Source organism: Aspergillus thermomutatus (assembly GCF_002237265.1).
Source record: "Aspergillus thermomutatus strain HMR AF 39 chromosome Unknown NODE_16, whole genome shotgun sequence".
Lineage (NCBI taxonomy): Eukaryota > Fungi > Ascomycota > Eurotiomycetes > Eurotiales > Aspergillaceae > Aspergillus > Aspergillus thermomutatus.
The window spans coordinates 162,532-182,086 of record NW_020798064.1 but is presented as its reverse complement, the minus strand read 5'-3'; the positions used below and the strand labels follow the sequence as shown (position 1 = coordinate 182,086).

At 46.9% G+C, this 19,555-nt stretch overlaps 5 protein-coding genes across 5 annotated transcripts; 2 read left to right on the top strand and 3 right to left on the bottom strand.

Annotated features, from left to right (window-relative positions):
• Positions 1-714: 714 nt before the first annotated feature.
• Positions 715-1,665, bottom strand: CDV56_109403 (uncharacterized protein; the record flags this gene model as incomplete). Its single annotated transcript, XM_026763022.1, has 1 exon — positions 715-1,665. The coding sequence occupies one exon, from the start codon at positions 1,663-1,665 to the stop codon at positions 715-717; it is 951 nt and encodes a 316-aa protein (XP_026617893.1).
• A 653-nt stretch (positions 1,666-2,318) lies between these two features.
• Positions 2,319-2,797, top strand: CDV56_109392 (GFA family protein; the record flags this gene model as incomplete). The annotated part of the gene is made up of 2 exons (XM_026763011.1): positions 2,319-2,393; positions 2,453-2,797. 2 exons carry the CDS (start codon positions 2,319-2,321, stop codon positions 2,795-2,797), a joined length of 420 nt encoding a protein of 139 aa, XP_026617892.1.
• A 609-nt stretch (positions 2,798-3,406) lies between these two features.
• Positions 3,407-4,162, top strand: CDV56_109382 (PLP-dependent cysteine synthase family protein; the record flags this gene model as incomplete). The annotated part of the gene is made up of 1 exon (XM_026763001.1): positions 3,407-4,162. The coding sequence occupies one exon, from the start codon at positions 3,407-3,409 to the stop codon at positions 4,160-4,162; it is 756 nt and encodes a 251-aa protein (XP_026617891.1).
• Positions 4,163-9,812: 5,650 nt separating this feature from the next.
• Positions 9,813-13,930, bottom strand: CDV56_109315 (uncharacterized protein; the record flags this gene model as incomplete). The annotated part of the gene is made up of 4 exons (XM_026762934.1): positions 9,813-9,914; positions 10,333-10,799; positions 10,857-11,140; positions 12,273-13,930. The coding sequence occupies 4 exons, from the start codon at positions 13,928-13,930 to the stop codon at positions 9,813-9,815; spliced, it is 2,511 nt and encodes an 836-aa protein (XP_026617890.1).
• A 3,073-nt stretch (positions 13,931-17,003) lies between these two features.
• CDV56_109274 (uncharacterized protein) lies at positions 17,004-18,476 on the bottom strand (the record flags this gene model as incomplete). Its single annotated transcript, XM_026762893.1, has 2 exons — positions 17,004-17,553; positions 17,614-18,476. 2 exons carry the CDS (start codon positions 18,474-18,476, stop codon positions 17,004-17,006), a joined length of 1,413 nt encoding a protein of 470 aa, XP_026617889.1.
• Positions 18,477-19,555: the final 1,079 nt, after the last annotated feature.

Sequence of the window (19,555 nt, the reverse complement as noted above, 5' to 3'; positions counted from 1 at the left end):
TTATACATATATTTCCACAGCACTTCCACACAAACGTTGACATATCTAATTAAGCCTGAGGCAACCTCAACATGCAGCTTAATTCGCTAACAATCACTCAGAGGACAATCAAAGAGCTTCGCAGTCTAGGTCAGCCTGCCCTAGAGCGGATCAGTTCTGCGTATACAACAAGGATGGGAAGGAAAAAGCGCCTGTCGTTACAATATCTCCATAGATATTTATAACTACCGTTGGCTTGCACTGCAACCGGTTATGGAGATTGATGATAATGAGAGTAGATTTAACCTTATGAGGCTTAACTAGAAAAAAAATATTATACATGTAGATCAAATGTCGGCACCGACATGCGAATGTACTTTCCTCTCCACGAGTCCCGGCTCACCATCCTCGAACTCAACCCTACATCATATCGTAATCTGGGAGTGCCCATCCCTTTACATCTTCGCGGAGGACCAACCTAGCCAAGACATCCAATCTGAAGAATGAGGCTATAGCTAGGAAAAAATAGAGGACAGCAATACCGAAGGATGTTGACGGAACCTGGTCCCAAGGACTAGAGCCGTCAGATAAGCCCTTTTGGACCTGGTCAATGAAGGGCCGGAAAGTCTGTTCATAAGCCTTGAATGCGCTGGACAGAGCATCCTTAGTAGCACCATCACTTCCTCCGCAATGTTTACCTATCTCACCAGCCAATATATAGGCACCGACAAGACTTCAAGTGGTGCCCATTCCAGTGGTTGCCGACGGGCAAAATGCTGCATCTCCCAGGAGAACCACCCGGCCGCGGGACCAACAGTCCAACTTGACTAGTCCCAGTCGCTCGCAGTAAAAGTCATCAGCATGCTCCAGTGACTTGATGATGTCGTCCGCTTGCCACCCTGCGCTCTGGAATATCTCCGCAAAACCAGACTTTTCTTCCACAACGTCACCCTTCTGGGCATTCTTCAGGCGGTCCGAATTGGGCTTGCACGAATCCGGCTTGCAGGCGAGGTATACCTGGATCTCGCGTGTATTATGCCTGCGAATGCCCACAAACCGCCTTTGAGAAGCGATATATACAGAGGCAAGGTAGTCATCCCCTCCGATGGGTCGAGGGAGCGTGAAATACGCTATATAGACTCCGAGGGGATGGAAAGGGTCCGCAGCGTCAGGGTCGAGGATCAACCTGCGAGTGCGCGATCCCTGGCCGTCAGCACCGACTATGAAATCGAAAGTTTCCTTTCGACCATCTGAAAAGACTGCTTCGACAAAGCCGTCGTTGTCGTTGACACTTTCGAGACTCGTCCCGAAGATGTACTTGACACGATCCACCGTGGCGCCGTACAAAAGCCGACATAAGTCTCCCCTCATTATCTCAAAGTCGGTGGTGAAGTTCTGTATCCCTTTGCCTGACCTGTTCGCCGGGAAATAGGCCCTTCGCCTGCCGGAGCGGTCGACAACTTCCAAGCCTTGCTCTTTAACCGATTTCGCGCGGAACAATTCCTCGAGACCCATTCGTCGCATGACCTCGATACCATGCCCCCGCAGATCGGTCTGCAGGCCCGTGGCGCGCAAGACTGGGAAGCGCTCAATAACCGTAATGTCGTGGCCCATTTTTGAAAGCCAGAAAGCAAGGGCATTGCCGGCAATGCCTGCGCCGCAGATGAGGACCTTCAACTTTGCCATGACTATTGGTACTGCGAACTTTAGTATGTAGCAACAGAAAGAATTCTCTAAGTTGGATTGAAGGAACAGGGGATGTTATGAAGCGCCTATTTAACACCCTCTATCCCCGATTATTCCGTCGGCTTTTTGACGGAGATAATACCTCTACTCTTGTCATGCTCTTTTAAGGAAGAAATAGCCGTCGGCCCCGGGCTCGGACAGAGTATGACCGAGCAGTTTGGAACAGACAACACAGGCAGATGGCAACTTTATCTCCATTACGGGTTTTCCATATTCACTACAGCTCTCATGTCTCGGCTTCAGAATTCGGGCCGGGGTGATCGGGACAATGAAGTATTTTCTCCGGGTTCGGATACACAGGAGAATCTAACAGGCAGTAAGAGGGGATCATATCCTCACCGAAAGTACGCTTAATATGATCTGCTAATCTTAAGGAAGGGCTCAGGATTGTCCGGAGTAGGGTTGATCTGCAATAACTGAGGCAAATTTCAGTTTCACATCCATATTAGCAAGGTGGATATTTTCTCTAGAGTACCAGACCACAATGGGCCGGGGGGTTAAGATTATAAATATATCGTACATGCACTCGTCCAGTCAATAGAGCCTATCGAGATATCAGACCAATAACCACCTCAAAAGAGTTACTTCCTACCATGACTTGTATAAGCACCGGAAGCTGTTTGTGTGGCGCATGTGCCTACTCCTACACCGGAGAGCCAACTGTCAGGGTAAGCCGGACCATTTTCCCTCTTAAGGGTACCACCATATAACGTCTCCATATCATCAGGCCATCTGCCATTGCCCTCCCTGCCGCAAAATCTCCGGCGGAACCAACACAGTCAACTTTGTTGTCCCTGAAGGAAGCTTCGCCCTCATTAGAGGAAGTCCCAAACGCTTCTCGACCGAGCATGAGTATGGAATGGTACTCTCGGTGTTCTTCTGCCCTGACTGCGGGAATACATTGTGGAAGGAGGCTAGCGGGAGTGGCTTTAAGGGATTCAAGCGGGTCCAGGCAGGGACGTTGTCGGAATCCTCGAAGCTAAACGAGAAAATTGATATGGAATTCTATGCGGCGGCGAGGGCGACATGGCTGGTTCGTCTTCCTGACGCTGCGCAAAAGGAGCAGTTCTAGCTAAAGCTGCAAAGTGGGCAAGAGTGGTGTTGCAATATCTATACTATAACTTGCCTGAGCTTCTCTTGTTGGGAAATAACAAGCTCCAGGAGGCCTGGGACGGGGATAACTTTAGGAATTAAGTGTTTCGGTCTAGAAATCTGACGTCTGGAGTTAAACAATATATGCCATGAGTTCATCCTTAACAGTTGGCTTCCAATTACTATGAAATTGTTCTCATCTCGCCGCATCTCGTATTCCTGCTTTGGTTCACTCTCCATGTATAGACACGTCTTTTACTCGGACCAGCAGTCTCCAGCCTTGGAAATACCGTAAGGCTAGCTGGCTTCGAGCCGGTTGGGACCATCTGGAGAGAGCACACTCCTGGTACTCCGTACACTGCCGCTGATACCCGGGCTCGTGGTCTGTTTATCGGCCAAATTTCCACCGTGACCGGGCCGGTATACGTTGTCAGAGCAGCAGTGAACTGGGGTCTCCTCCTTTTTCCAAGCTCAACCCCGCTTAATCTTCCGGTGGATGATTTAATGACCGGATGATCCACCTTTTCCCAGTCGCATACATTCCTATCAAGCCCATTTAACACAGTCTGACTACCTAATACACCATACCATGCCTCTGCCTCCACGCCCGGCCCATAGCTCCCTGGAGTTGATCGGGAACACCCCGGTAGTACAACTGCGCCATGTCGTTCCCGATGACTGCGCCCAAAACTTCCTGAAGCTAGAATCTGTCAACCCCACCGGCTCATACAAGGATCGCATGGCCAAGTCAATGGTCGAGGAGGCTGAACACCGGGGAGATCTGAAACCTGGGATAACGGTCGTGGAAGCCACAGGGGGCAGCACGGGGTCCTCCCTCGCCTTCGTCTGTGCAGTCAAGGGCTACCAATTCCACGTAGTGTCGTCGAATGCATTTGCTGTGGAGAAGCTGCGAACTATGGAGGCTTTCGGCGCAAATATTGACCTGGTCCAGAGTCCCTCTGGTAAGATCACGGCAGATCTCATACCCTCGATGATACGCCGCGCAGAAGACGTTGCGGAAGGCAAGAACTATTATTTCACCAATCAATTCAAAAACCGGGATGCGTTGATTGGATTTGAAGCCATTGGCCAGGAGCTGCGTCAGCAGTTTCCTGAGAGAATCGATGCCTTCTGTGGTGCGGTTGGCACTGCTGGAATGGTAATGGGGCCGCGCGAATTCTCAAAGCGAAGTGGCCCAATACGCACATTGCTGTTCTCGAGCCGGCATCTTCACCTACAATCACCGAGGGTCGTCCTGGGACCCATCATGTCGGGTACCTCTGCTGTTCCGCCCAGATTCACTCGCTGTGTGGTGGCACTTGTCTCGGTTCCTCTTCTGAATTAAACAAATGCTGAGGCCAACATTGATCTGTCCATTGCTGAAGAAAGTACGGGTCTGAAAGATCAAAATTGATGTTCTCAGTATTCAAAAAGTCAAAGTCGGCATCAGCCACAGTGGGCATAATTGCTTCCGAGCGCCAGCAGGTGTAGACCTCGAAATGGGGCGGATCCGGATCCAACTTTTGGATCCTGATCCTGATCCGCCGGATCCGCACCGCGGTTCTACGCAGGGCGGATTAGGATCAATCCGTTTAGATCCTGATTTACATAAATTTGCCAAGACTTCCTTTTTTTGGCTGGATAAATTGATGATTCATCTTAATAAAATAACTAACTAACTAACTACTTAGTTACCGTTATTTACACCTGTTCTGTTCTTACAGTCGCCCATGTCGCGGTTTATCCAGATTACTTCTGAAATTTGAAGTAATCATCTTGTATTTATCATGGCACTCGGCATATCCAGAATGTATGGTAGTATTAGATAAAGAATACTAAGCGTAAAGAAGAGAAAAGGGAAGTATGTACAAAGATGAGAATGATATCAAGGCACCGCGCAGTGCAAACAAGCCAAACAGTAATTTAGAGGCAAGCGGTCGGTAGGGGCAGAAAGGTCGAGGGAGAGGTGTGACGGTTAACGGTTTAACCGTCACAGTACCCCCCCTTTAGCCTCCGGATGCCCTCATCCGGGGTTTGTCATCGTCTGGGTGGTCGGCTAAGAGTTCGTCGTCTTCTGCAGCCCTAAGCCACTCGAGAAGGCGCAACGGGGGCCCCGGCATCTCCGGGTAGCGGGCGTGGAAATCCCTTATCAGCTCTGGCGAGTTCTTAAGGTTCCTTGCTTACGGCAAGCCATTTGGAGAAAACCGAAAAAACGAAAATTAATTTCTAAGTATGTCCACCGCTCCTTATTCCGCCCACTGGAATTACATTTCCTGTACATAGTAATTTCTATGGCAGTGTCACGGTGCTGCTGTGGATAGGAGTTGGAATCGCTAATGAGGAATCACGTGACCTTGGGAATATCTTCACCGCACAATTCCGAAACCTGTTTGAAGCTCTTTGAGCTACGTAGCCTACGTCCTGTCTATAGAGCCTGCCTGTACCAGCCTGCCCTGCAGTCTGAACAGATAGATAGAGATCACTGTAGCCAGCCTGAGTGTCAACTACCTCATTAACCTACTTCCGTTTACTTACGAGCTTGCACCTTGACACTATCAGGGAAGTTGAACGGATTGGACCTCATCTTCTCAATGATAAAGGGAGACCTATTGTTAGTGACTAGATCATTAACTTAGACCAATTCTATGACTAGGTTTTGTATAAGTCTGCTTGCATAGTAGATGATCATAGGTAGGAATAAACAAGTTTATTTATTATAAAAATATTGTAAACGTACTGTATCTTCCACGTTGTATACTAAAGGAAAAATTACAGTGGCCCTCAGTAAAAGGCCGGTGGCTCAATAAACTTTCTCGACTAAGGTCTTGGCAGTGAGGCAGGAAAATAATCATCATATGTTCAATGGTCAAGCCAATTTCGAGAATGACTGTAAGTCTCTTATCCTTTCCATTTCTCTCTGAGAGTGCATTGCTATACACTCTCTGGCCATGTCTCAATTATCTGATCTTTATTCCTCGTCTATATATGAAAGTGATGCGATAGACAATCTCTCTTGCCTTCAATCTGATGATCAACAACTATAAACTCCGGATCTACGCGTATCCGGTAGTCAACAAATAATTGCCTTGACCACAGACCTTGGTTTCATTCAGCCACTTTCCATTCCCCGCTCCCTCCAGCGTGTTGGTCCAGATCGCAAAAAATCTTGGATTCTTTACTCTGATATGAGTAAAGATGATTTTATTACCTGGTGGCTCGAGACTCAGTTTGGGAGCACGCGAGCTGAAAGGAAGAAGATCCACTGGGATGGAGTTAAACACCATTCGGATATCTGGGCCCATTTTGACCAGGTAGCTCATTATACCTCAGGGGAACCAAAGGTTATGTGTCGAAACTGTGGAAAAATCCTTCACCATCTAAATCATACCTCAAATGGCACCAACTCCCTTAGGAGGCATTGGAAAAGTGATGGTTGTCAAAAAGCTACTAATAAGGCAGCAAAACAGCCAAGTATACAGAAGCTTATGAAGGATGCGGTAAGTCTATTATAGAGATAGTTTCACGTTTATTAACTAATTCATATAAAATAGGCTCACCAGGCTTCAAACACCTCATAAGTATTCACCAAAGAACACTGGGAAAAAGAGATTATCACAACTGTCACTATGCTACGACTTCCCTTTCAAATCATTGAGCATCCACAGCTACAAAGGCTACTTCAACTAGCCCAAACCGCGCCCTCCTTTCTACACTTCCCCTCTGCCAAAACCATCCAGCGTCGGCTACAAAGTACTATCAAAGAGCAACAACAAAATATTCTCCAGAAGCTGCCTCCTGGTGCAAAGCTCTTAGTTGCACTAGACTGCTAGATATCACCATTTCAACAGGCATTTATGGCTGTCACTGGTTATTTTCTTGATCAAGATTGGAACTATTGAGAGATCCTCCTTGGCTTTGAACCACTTCATGGGACCCACTCTGGGGTCAATCTCAGCAGTGTTCTACTTCAAATACTTCAACAACATCAGATTGTTGACTAAGTGCTTATAATCACCACTGATAACGCATCAAATAATAATACTTTGATGTTAAGTATTCAAGAATCTGTCTAGTCGCTTAAGCTTAATAATAACAAGACTATTATTTAGATCCCCTGCATTGCCCATGTTATTCAACTCAGCCTTAAGCAGCTCCTTAGGTAAATGAAAGCAAACCTAAAGAATGAGACAGCAGAAATGGAATGGTCAGAGGCTTGTATTCAGTCACTTCATGCAAGACAGAAAGAAAAGGAAATTGTTAATACCCTTAACAAGGTCAGATATATAAGATATATCTTCATCCTGCTTTACTGACTACCTCCCTAGGTTCGAAGCTTGGCTATCTTTATAAATGCTAGCCCTCAGCGCTGGGAAGCATTCTGCAACCTTCAAACTGATTCACCAAAGCTTGTTCTAATTTAAGATGTCTGTACTTGGTGAAATTCAACTTTTCTTATGCTTTAACATGTAAAATGACTATAATCAACATTTGATGAATTCTGTTCGTAATATGATCTTCCTCACTTGATGCTTAATCAAGAGGAGTGGTGACAGATTGAGTATCTTCTTTAGATCATATAACCATTCTTCAAGTTTATGACTGCCCTCTTAAAGACTAAAGATGTTACTATCCATATCATCTTTAGTATCTATAACAAGCTTTTCAATCATCTTGAAGCATTAATCCAGCAGCTTTAAAGAAAAAAGGTTCCTTGGAAGTAGTTAATGCTGAAGGCTCTTCATGTAGCAGAAGCAAAGCTTTAATAATATTATAGCATGACGAACAAAGTTCCTGGCGATCTCTATGCAATTAGTACAATTATTACGCCCCAAAACAAGCTTTATTTCTTTTCTGGCAAGGATTAGGAGGATCCTGTGATTGATTATCATGAAAAATATTGTAAAAGCCTCTAGGACTACCTTAAGCCCTACAGATAACAACTTTCTGATACACAGTTACTATTAAAGGCTTAATTATCAGCAACACAGACATTAGAGCTTAACATGCTTTTTACACCAACAGAGCCCCATCAATCAACATCAAGCCAGCATGATGAGCTTTCACAATATCTTCAGAGTGGTAAGTAAAGGAGCTAAATTCGCTTTTAATTATGTTTAGTTAATAGTCATAATAGGCCCGCTTTCAGTGGCTCCGCGTATATTCTGGAAAGATCATTAACATGAATTTCCAGCCCTCGCAGCCTTGCATGGGATGTTCTCTCTATTCCTGCTACTAGTGCTGGCGTTTAACGGCTCTTTAACTCCGCTTGTGATATTTGTTACTATTATTAAGGCTCATTAAATGCTAAGACAATCTAAGATCTTATGATGTTTATGTGCATATCTAGATTTAAGATTGAGGAGGAACAGCTTGCATTTGTCAATGAGTATCTCTCTAATAAGGAGATACAAGCAGGTAATGAAGAAAGAGATGCTCAGCTTCCTGAGAATGGTCTAGATCTAATTAGTGATGATGAGGAGGATGATTCAGTTCCTGAGCAGGCTTAGCTCCTTACTAAAGCTCCTAGCCACCATGCTCTTGGTAAAAGGCGAAGGAGTGTTACTTCTGAGCTAGAAAATGAGGAGGGCAAGGCTCAGGAGTTAGCTGTGGAAATAGATGATGAGGCTAATCTGCCTTTGCCTATGATCTCACCTGAAGAAATCACTACTTAAATGCGTATATCAAGGAGGGTTCGGAAGCGTTCCAGATGTGAGGATGTTGGATTTGATTATTATTAGTTCTGTGCTTAGTAGTAATTGAAGAATAATGCTCTTTTATTTGAATTACCACAGTATACCTGGATACCTTCACTTCTCCTTAAGTACCTTGTGTAAACCAAATATTATAAAATACAGCCAAATACCGCATAAATTGTGCAAGGGACGAGGGCTTCTACTTTTACTTTTTTTCCCGCCCATGGACGTCCATGGGACTGCCCATCGTGGGCCGCCCATGGGTCTGGCGAGGTATACCGGGGACTCTGAAAAAAAGCGGGACGTAAATGCAGGCTGAGACTGATATTATAGGCAATAGAAATTACATATGACCTAGTAGGCAGGCAACAGCATGACATTTCGTCACATTCGGGAAGATAAGCTACGTCCGACCTGGGTTAGGGCAACAGGACTGGAAAAGGACAGCAGGGGCTACTAAGCAGCTTCTGCTTAAACATTACTCCATGCGGATTATTCCATGCAGAGTAATCTGTGTAGGGAGAGAATAAGCAAAGCTAACAAAGTTACTATGTGCCGCCATTAACTAGTTAGCTAGAGTAATGAATAAGCACTAGGCGATCACCATTAGTTATTGCAGCGTTGCCCTAATTCAGCCTTATCTGTCATGGGTTGACCCCATGACACGCACCGCATTGTTACCTCGGAACCCAGGCTCCTCCGTTCCGGAGCTAATACCCTTCGGGTTAGCTGGGCGTGACCCCCCCGGTGGAGGGCCTGGGGAAAAAACTCGACCTTTTGGTGAGCCATTTTTTATCTTTGCTGGGAACAGCGCCAATTCCATTTTTTATCTCGCTTGAAAGCAACTCTATCACTTCCATCGAAAATATATCCACCATATCACGATATATACGCCCTAAAAAAACAACCGTCAGAAACTAGAATATAGAGCTTATAATACTGTTATAATCTTTTTGTTCGTCATTCATTCTCAGGCCTGCAATACGACTGGTAATATCGGTAAAATGACTTTCCAAAAATACCAGACTTCAGCGACGAGAAGATAGTCGTTATTGGATACAAAACCCTTTACTCGGATGTTATACTATCCAAGCTAAACCACCTAGTTGAGTTGTGAGGGGATCGAGCGTTGCATTGCTGAGATACCGTGATTGGGGGTGCTCTGAGCATTCCTTTTACCGGCGGAGCTCAAGCTTAGGGGCATCGTTGGTGAGAAGAATGAGCGATCGCAGGGAGCAAATACGCTCAAATAAAGGCTTTCCATTTGATGATGAAAGGGAAGAGGTTTCTGAAATCAGCAGGTCACGTATCCGGGAGAGAATTGTCGAGCTTTTCAACTTGCAGCCGCATGGAGAGCAGGTCGAAGCCCTCCACCATCTGATCAACAATCGAGAGGATCTGATTCTGATTGCAAAAACGGGCTGGGGAAAGAGCATAATCTTCCAGTCAGTTCCTTTACTTCTCCCGGCTAAAGGAATCTGTCTGATGGTCATGCCGCTTTCTCCATAAACTAGACACAGACGAGTTTGAAAAGCCTCCTCTGATGCGAGCCTATACTGCTGCCGGAAAATGTTCTCCAAGATTCTGATATTACCCGCGTTGGTACTCTCATTAATCTTCACCGGCCCAAGAGAGTGGTGCAGAGTCACAGATGGTTCCAGACAAGACTGCGTGACTATTGCTGGTATATCTTGAGGTTGACTCGCATATATAGCACTGATCTGCTCAGGATATGCGGCGTTTAATGCCTCTGGATCTATAGATTGTCCACTTCAACATGGCTAAGCTGGATGCGTTGATAGGACATCAAATGGTCACTTACATGTACCTCAGTCTCATCCATTCTCATTCCAGGCGCATTCACCAGCTGTGGATACATTAGAGCCACTGAAGGACGCAGCATGTCCTGAGACAGGCCATTAGCTGGGATCTCACGACCCAGCAACACTTCCCCAGTGGTAACGGAGTAGAACTCACTGTGGTCGTCTCTTCGCTCTCCCTTACCGCCCATGGTCTGTTCGAAATTGTCGTATGCCGTTACTGAATCAGGGCGGAAGCCCAGAGTTGCAACCTCCTCCGCGCCAATCCGGGAAATCTTTTTGCTAGCTTCCAGCACTGTCTTATAGCCACAACAGATCCCAAGCTGTGAGAGTAGATCGATAATCCGCCTTTGCACCCCACTCGCATGCAGATGGAGACCAAGCTGCATGGGGAGATTGTTGCTCTGTTTGACAGCCCGAGTATAACAGAATTGAGACAAGATCTCGACAGTTCGGATTTCCTTCTGTTCTACTTTGGTGTCATATTCAGTCAATAGCTGCCTCACTAAATGAGTAAGATGTGGACTCAGTCCCTCGGCCTCGTTCAGGCAGTCTACCCGGTCCAGATTCAGGTTTCTGTTGAGGTCTTTCATGTCTCTCTCACTCCATTGTCCAAACGCATGGCCACAGGTGTATAACTGTTTAACTTCCTCCCGCAAAACTGGAATGCCCCAGTGCAATTTCTCTAGGATGCCAATGGGACGGAAATCTAACAGACTGTCTAAAACGTCCTCATACTTAGATGAATGCAACTTGGTCATGCAATTGCGCCATTCAGGACGTCCAGCCGAAGCAGGAGCTGTAAGAAATCTGCAACGCTTAGGTTATCAGCACGCAGGTTATGGAGATGTCTCTGAATCTTTTCCTCAGGCGTTTGCCTCCTTCGCCGAACAGGTCCAGCGGGTTGAGCTGGCGGGGAACTAGGTTGCTCTGGCTCAAATTCTGAGTCCAGCTCTGTCAGAGCATATCCTTCTGAGCTGAGTAAAGGTATTGACATTGAGGTTACGATAGAAATAGAAGGTAAGGAACTGAAAGATTGGTGGAGCGTGGTCAACGAGAGGAAGTAGGAGGTCTGTAATTTTGTTTGTAATAAGATGACACACTATTTGGTGGAGTTTTTTCCTCAGGCGCTGCATCATCCTGATACGGGCCAGACTTGAATATAAGTGATCAGCCACTTGGACACATTAAGAAGTCGTAGCAAATCTAAGTATGGGGCCCTATCTGCTTGTTATATTTGTTCTGTTTTGTTATGCCGGATTTGATCCTCTCAAACAGATACATGAAACCAGTGGTTCAAGTTTCTTTGGTGGCGAGCATGTTGTATATTTCTACTGTAAGAAGGCTAAACTTTAACAACTTGTAACATCCTACATACAGCAAATCTCTTCTTATCATATCTGTATTTTGAAATTGCCTGTGATGGTCGGTTTAAGGTATTTAGTCATTCTTTTTTTACTCTTGAAATTGTCTCTAATTATTGTCTGTTTACCATCCAATTCATCTTATCAATTGTTCCCTACTCTAAACTATAGAAAATTCCTAAAAAATGGCTTCTGAAATCCTGCTGATTTTATTTACCTTGAATCCTATTCCTTAGTAATCTGTTCTAGGCACTATACTGCCATAAATCATTAAGACAATACCAGTCAGGTTTAGAGGGCAGGTATAATTAATAGGTTAGAATAGTAGGACAGGACACCTTGGAGTACTGTATAAGAGAGTAGAGGAAGTAGGTCATAATAATAGGATAGGGCACTGTAGTCTCCCAGAGTAGTTTAGGGTACACAGACAAAAAGTACAGAATAGGTCCTATTTCCATGTGTAATACCACATAGGTTTTCTATAGTAATAACATTCTCATTGCTTAGTAGCGCATTTGAAAACACACACAAAAAAAAAGAGAGTTACATCCAATTCTAAGAAACAGGTCTAACAGTACGTCTCCTTTATATCTAACTCGCCCGTGGCCTCAAGCCCGTCTCCCAATGAATATCGAATCCTCGGATGGGAACGAGATGAATCCTGGACAATGATTCTTATCGGAACTGTCCTTGTCAGAATTCCTGACAAACCGGCGCCCCGCAGCTGGTCAAGATTATCTCCTCGGACGCCCGACAAAACTGAGATCAAACCGAATCCCTTTCCGATGGGGGTTTTGTAGCAGAAGCAGATCGAAAGCAGCATCACCGTGCAGAGGGCCGGGTGGATGCATAGTGTGAGGTACAGACCCCAATTCGCCTTAAGGGTTAACCGTGTTGAATGGATAGTTTCGCTAGTTGGGGGATAGTACATTTCGGGATACACGTTGTTTGTCGGATCCATGTAGATGATGCGAGCCCAGAACATGCTTGCAACGGAGGTCGTCAATGATGGGAGCAGCCACGGCGACTGGCTCTGGGATTGTGCTGGGGAGTACCGAATCAACCATGTCGCCAAAAGAGGCAGCGTGTCGGCGTAATACGGCGTGGTGCTGTTGAAAACGACTTGCTTTGTCCTCTCTCCAGTACAGTGGCCACTGGTCAGTTGGATGCTACTGTGGGTCACTGTCCACTGTGCTTGACACTTTTCTCGCTGGATGTCGAACTTGTAGGCGTTCTTTCTGAAAGCGAGACTGGTGGATTCAGTTGTGTTGCTGTAGATGTTCAGCCCGTATGCGTCTCCCTTGAAGAAGCCAATCAGACAATACGGGCCCGGGTTCTCACTATGCAAGCTGTCCAAGCCATTAATCATCCCCATCTGATAGCCATTGTAGAGGGAGATCGTCGACAGACCGGTGGGGTTATAGGAGTGGTTGAAAGCAGTGGTCCAAAAGGCATCATTGTCTTTATAGGACGATGTCGATGAATTGTATCGGGCGACTGTTCCATCCACAGCCGCTGACATGCCCCAAGATTCACCATCGGTCAGGTTCTGCTGAATAGAAGAGAGAAAGTCTGGCGAAGGTAAGTCCAGCAAGGCCGTGGACGTATTGTCCAGGATGACCGTGTTAAATCCGTACACGGCTGGGAACTGCGGAATCGAACGAGCGCTTGAAGATGCCGCTATGTACGGAACGCTTGCATTGATCATGTAATAGATCGAATTGTTCATCACGTTAAATGTGCCCAGAGGAAGCGGCACGAGGCCGTAGAACCGTGGAAAGTTGCTCTGGATCTCTATCGTGCTGCTTCCTCCAATGAGCTTCTTGTATGCCACACTGAGTCCCAGAGGGAGGAGGGTGAGGAGGAGGATGCATGCACGCCAGCGTACGTCTGCTTTATCCAGAAACACGCTCTTCTTGATAATGGCCTCGTAGTTCTGCAACGTCGGGCTCGTTCGTCGGGTCTCGAGAATGAGGAAGAATGTCGGCGCAAGAATGCCGGTACATTCATTCATCAGACTTAGCAACAATCCGATGACGACCAGCTGGTTAGTCAACCCCAGAGTCCAAGACAGGCTCCACGCGGGTCCGATCGTAGGTTGGATAGCAAGGATCGAAACCACAAAGCATATCATGCAGCCCAAAAGAGCGAGTACATGACTCTGGTCACAGTACCATCGTCTTTCTGGCACTCCAAGCGACTTGGACGTTTCTGATGGGATCTGAGAGTACATCATGGGGTCAACAACTTGTGCTGGTGCAACGTTCAGGATTAGAGATGACGAAGACTCAAAAGTTTTCACCACTCAACCCTCCAGTTTATATCACTTCGCCCTCCAGTGCCATGTGGCCTTTGGTGCATGTAAGATGCAGGGTAACCCAGAGTTGTCTCGGTCTAATTTTTGAACTACCTGATACATGACAATCAATTTCTTCCAATTAAAATAGGGCTGACTCGTAAGTAGCACAGGTTTGCTTTTTGTGTGAACAGATAATTGGACTTTGTGGTAAGGGGGCGCAAAGCCCCGTCCTTTAGCCAACCTCCCTCTTCCTTGGATGCGTTTTTGTGTATCCCTGCAAAGGAGCAAACAGTTCCGCTACCTATATACATACAACCCAAACCTCTCTCTGCTTGACTGCAGCCTTATCAGCGTAGTTTAATTATAGTATATGTCAGATTTTGAGAGTGTGTGAAAAAGAGAGTATATTGTGTCTGAAGTGCAGACTTAAGGCCATTTAAGTGGGGAGTATCGCAGTTCATCCTAACTATACAGCATGAATACGATGCACAAACAATCAGTATGCAGTGAGGCATTTTTGAGGTGAACATGACAAATAGGAAGCAAAGAAAACATGCTGTCGGACCAAACTGTAACGTCTTCCTATGACAGGTCTGAAAAACATGAAGCACTTCGAGATGACCACAAATAGGAAGCAACCAAATGTGCCTCCTGACCAGACTTTAACATTTGCCTGTGCCAGGGCTTCAGGGAGCTTCAGGTGACACCCTGAAGACAAGGCGGCGAGGGCGCTAAACCCAACGAATCAAAAAGAATGAGTGAACTCCGATATACAACAGCGGGGATTCGCTGGTGGTCACCCACCCAACTACTAACCGGCCGGCGTGTGGCTTGAACGCGGTCAATACCCGGGTGAGTGCCCTCGTGGGTGATGGGGGGTGATGCCGCTTGGACGAGGTGGTGATTAGCGTGAGTGCATTTTAGAGAGGTCTGGAGCATGCATCAGTGGCGTGGAGCATACATCAGTGACCTGGAGCGTACTTCACATCCAGTGGGCCTCGCCCTATGATGGATCCACCAGGCGCTAAGTCAGTTGCCTTGATTGAAGGATTGAGTGAACTACGAAACACTGAATGTTCCACCATCAGCGCATAGCCACCATCTTTCCTTATTTTGGAAAATGCTCAAATAAACCTAGCGCAGCCCCGTATTTGCATTGCCTGACTCAATTCAAAGCCCCTAATTTCCCTATGAGCCTGAAGGCTCTGGATAGTAAACACGTCCTTCTGGTAAAGATATCGCAGTGCATAAAAACGCTCTATCAGGACATGGAGATAAAATGCATATTAAATGATATAGAGCCGCTGAAGAGAAATTGTGATGACTTTCCACGTACAGTTAAACCGAATCCGCCGATGACACGCAGCTGTACCCCAGAGATGCGGGCTGCCCTAACTTCTCCGCTTTTACTTCCCACAAGTCACTTATCTGCTTCGGAAGCGGAAAGTTCGGGAATGCTTGGAAAAGAGGAAGAGTCTGCAGTATTAGACGCGGAACCAACACATGTCTCACACAATGAAAAGCGTACTTTATTGGCGATCAGTTTGTCGCCGTTGTCTATCAAAACACATTAGTATAGTCTATGCTACTCTTTCAGAAACAACTACTAGATCAACAAAGACAAGACACAGGGAGTTCAAGTTAAACCATCCGAAGTTCGATTGAAGACTGGTGATGGAAATCTTGGTTATGCCTGGCAAATCAATGACCCTTCTTTTTGAAGGACTTATTCAAGAAAAGCCTAGCTAACCACTCAGTTTCTGCTTTCGACTTCGGTAGAGATGGGTAAAATATCGAATCTTCTGATCCCTGTAGCCCAATTGATGGAGGATATTAGCGTCTTGTTCCTTTGCGGCGGCGTATGTGATCTCCCCGCGAAGCAAGCGACGTTTCAGCATAGCAAGCGAATCAAGGTCTTGAGACATCATTCGAGACCGACGCCTTGTTGAAGGATGGGGGAGATCTATATAGGACTGAATCAGTGTATCTCCTGAATCCATGATCATCCGAGAAGAATAAGGCGGTGACAGATTGTCAGCTCGGGTAAACAATTTTCCTGATCAGGCGTTACCATATTTATCAGGGGGTTGAATTGATCTGAATCTGAATTCGACTGCCAAGGCGTTGCGCCGAGTCCCTTTTGACCACAATTGCCTTGAACTTCGGGTTTCTAATTCCTACCAGACTAGCCACGGTATGCGACCCACCTTCACGTCAAGAACTTGGAGCGAACAAGACTTGACTGAGAACGAAGGAGCATAGCAAGCTCTTTGTTGTTCTTAGAAGCATCTGCTTTCAATACCTTCAATGCAACCAATTGTGGGGCCTTAGATAGTAACCAGTTGTCTTGGGAAATGACTGTCTACTAAGATGGGGACTCACAATAGATCACATGCAAGCCTGTAGAATAACAAGTCTCGTAGGTTCAGTGGTAATCTGCAAACGATAGTGTATCTGATTACATTGTGAGAGCCAGACTCACCATTGCGGAGCGTATTCAATTTGTAGGTTTACGTCGGATAATACGCTCCAGCTCGTCTGCAGGTGGCGATGTCGGTGCGGGGGAACATTACCCTTTGACTCGGAGCTGATGCCGCTTGTATATGACATTCTTCAGCCTGTACCCACACTCCTTTCAGAATGTCACTTTACAGTAAGATCACGTACAAGAAACGTTATGCAGTCGGCATCGCGCCTAAGATGCACATCGAGAAAGAGCTCTAGCCTTAGAGTATGTGCCCCACCGGCACTGGCCGTGTCTGGCACAGCAAGCACCAGTGTAACGAACCAGATGAGAATGGGACCGTGAAAATGCCACCTCGGCAAATATTATTGATTGTTGGGTGAGAGAGCGATATTGTCAACCACCACCAAGAGCAGGAAATGCGCTCAACAACGTTGAACACGATAAGAAAGGAACGTGATCGGTTGGCAGAGGTATGACATCACCAGAGAAAAAAAGCAGACCCGTGCCTTATCTTGACACACACTTACGGTGACAGGCAGCTTTCTAGAACGAGGTTTGCAATTGAACAAGAGCGACCAGAAACTGAAGTGCTGCCAGGATGTTCGCCACTCCTCCGACCAGTATCACAGCCCAGAACGTGTACCATTGCAGAGGATTCCGCCTGTCGCGCCACAGATCGGTCAGCTTGCTGGGTCTCTGGCGTGAATTGAACTGCTGGAGCTTGAGCAACCGTGGCCCCAGTCTCGGGAAGTCATCTCGAGCGCTGTACACGTCGTTCTGCTGGAGATGCCCTTCCATGGTCCGACACGTGATTGGCCATATCTCGGACGGATAGCCCTGCAGGACTTTGTCGTACGTCTTCCACCACAGACTGCCGTGCTCGTACTTGCGCTCGCAGAGATCCAAGAGCATGGTGTCGACGCTCTGATTTACGCTCGAGTTCTTCAATCTGAAGAGTTCTTCACGTGCGACCTTTCTGGACTTGCCATCTTGTCCAAACAGGAGACGGTAGGAGAGGATAATCTCTTGTTCTAGACTAACGCAACAATGGTCTCTATCTTCTGGGGACAAGGGGTCGAGTTGCTCAGCAATACTATCAAGAGTTAGCTACAAACGACGCTAATAAATGTCACTGCCACGACGTTCCTCATACCTTCGAATCGCCGAGCAAACGTTGTCTCCATGGACGGCAAGCAAGGCGCAGAATGTGGGAAAGCGAAATATGGATAGCCGGCGATTAGCCGGATTGAACCGTAGATGCTCGCTGATGGTATCGACCCATTGAATCGTGACGTGTCCAAAGTAGCACAGCGAGTAGATGTTGAGGCTCGCCTCGTACAGGCTGTCGGTCTCTCTCGATCTACCCTGTGTGCGTTCAACTGTCTGGTCACCCCAGTGCTGTAGCTGAAACGACCGAAAGGTGGTCGGGATTGGTCGCATACACCTGTCATTTAGCCTATGAGTAGTGGAACTTTTGGTCGATTTGAACCCTTGTGGCAGGAGGCATGTTAGGTTCGGTACTACGTCGTCCGTGAAGATCAACCTGGGCCGCACCACCAGGCTTGACCAGCACAAAACACCAAAAATGGCCATGTAAAGATAGGTTTTATCCTGGTCTCGCCCTAGACTCTGTTTGGAGTTCCCAACCCGCTCTTCGATGCGCTGCAATATGTCGTGTATGCTGACCAAAGGTTGTTCTGACTGTGTCACCTGCAGCACTGCAAGGCTCCAGTCCCAACAGTCTGCGATTTTTCTGGGATTTGTACGGGACATCAAGTCCCAAATCAAGTCAAAAGTTGGGTCCATCAACTGCTGGAAAGGGCCATGCTCCAAGTAGTCGCAGTACGACTCGATTCCAGGGAAGTTTACAATGGCTTCGGAATTGATCCCGAATAGTAACTGGATGAATTCCAAGCGCTTATTGTGGGTTACTTTCTGGTTGACAGACGGGCCTTGTGTTTCCAGATCCTCCGATTTCTCGCGAGATAGTGTCATTCTCTGAAGCAGTCGTTCCATTGTGTAGCCGTCCGTCTTCAAGCGACACCCGCGTTGGCCGTGCGGTCCGATTTGACCTATTCCCCGAGCGAAATAATGACCCAAAAAGCCCGCCAAGGTTCGAACGGCTTATCTGGCGGGACAGCTTGGGCTTGTTGTCTGATGAACGTGTTCAGCTTTTTGATCTGCGATTTTGAAGCGTGGACATCGTTTCCTGCCCAATGCACGGGACGGGCCGCTAGGGTATTTAAGATTACTCGTAGGGCTAATTTGCCATCTTTCCCCTATCCACAACAGAAGAGGTTACCTACTAAAAATAATTAAAGCTGCAGGCATTGTGAGGCTGGCGGCTAAAGCTGGGGTATATCTTGGTGATGAGCAGGCAGGCACGGAAATGTACCTGTGCCCTGAGTCAGCCCCGCTTCGTTAGCCACACGCTATGCGGAAAAAACTTGATTTGCCTTTTGCCTTATGAGAAAATACAGTGAGCTTCCGCCGAATGTCGAAGATGGAACTCGTGCATTTATGCGTCAGGGATACGAGGCTATGGCTCGGGAAAAGATCGGCCTATATCCAGCGCGATGAAAAAAGACTGCAGATTTTTCAACCCGAATGCGGCGCCCGTATTTCCAACAGAAGGAACGGTTGACCAAATGATAAGGGACGGACTGCGCATCCCATAGTAGTGGGCTGCATTGTGTCTCAGGTTTCCAACGATGTCCCACATCCCGCAGTGGTGGTCCCACTTCCTCATGCGATGGTCTTGTGGGCCAATGACGGTTAGTTATACTCCGCGTCTCGGTCAGCAAGACCAATGCTACAAACGTACAGTACCACCAATGATGTTCGTGGGTTGACCTCCTCGCCTATGATGGACTTCCGGTTTCTCTTGAGCTTCCTTCCGCAAACTAAATCGACGAGCGCCCCTTTTGTTGTACGGCATTCATAGGCAACCGCAGAGATCAAGGTGGACTGAGAGTACCAAACTAAACTCTTACTCATTAGCGCCCGACGACATCATTGAAGTTGGTCAGTGGGCCCCCGCTTTATGCCCAAATTGGACGAGAGTCTGCCTGAGCTGACAATCTCCACGGTGCCAC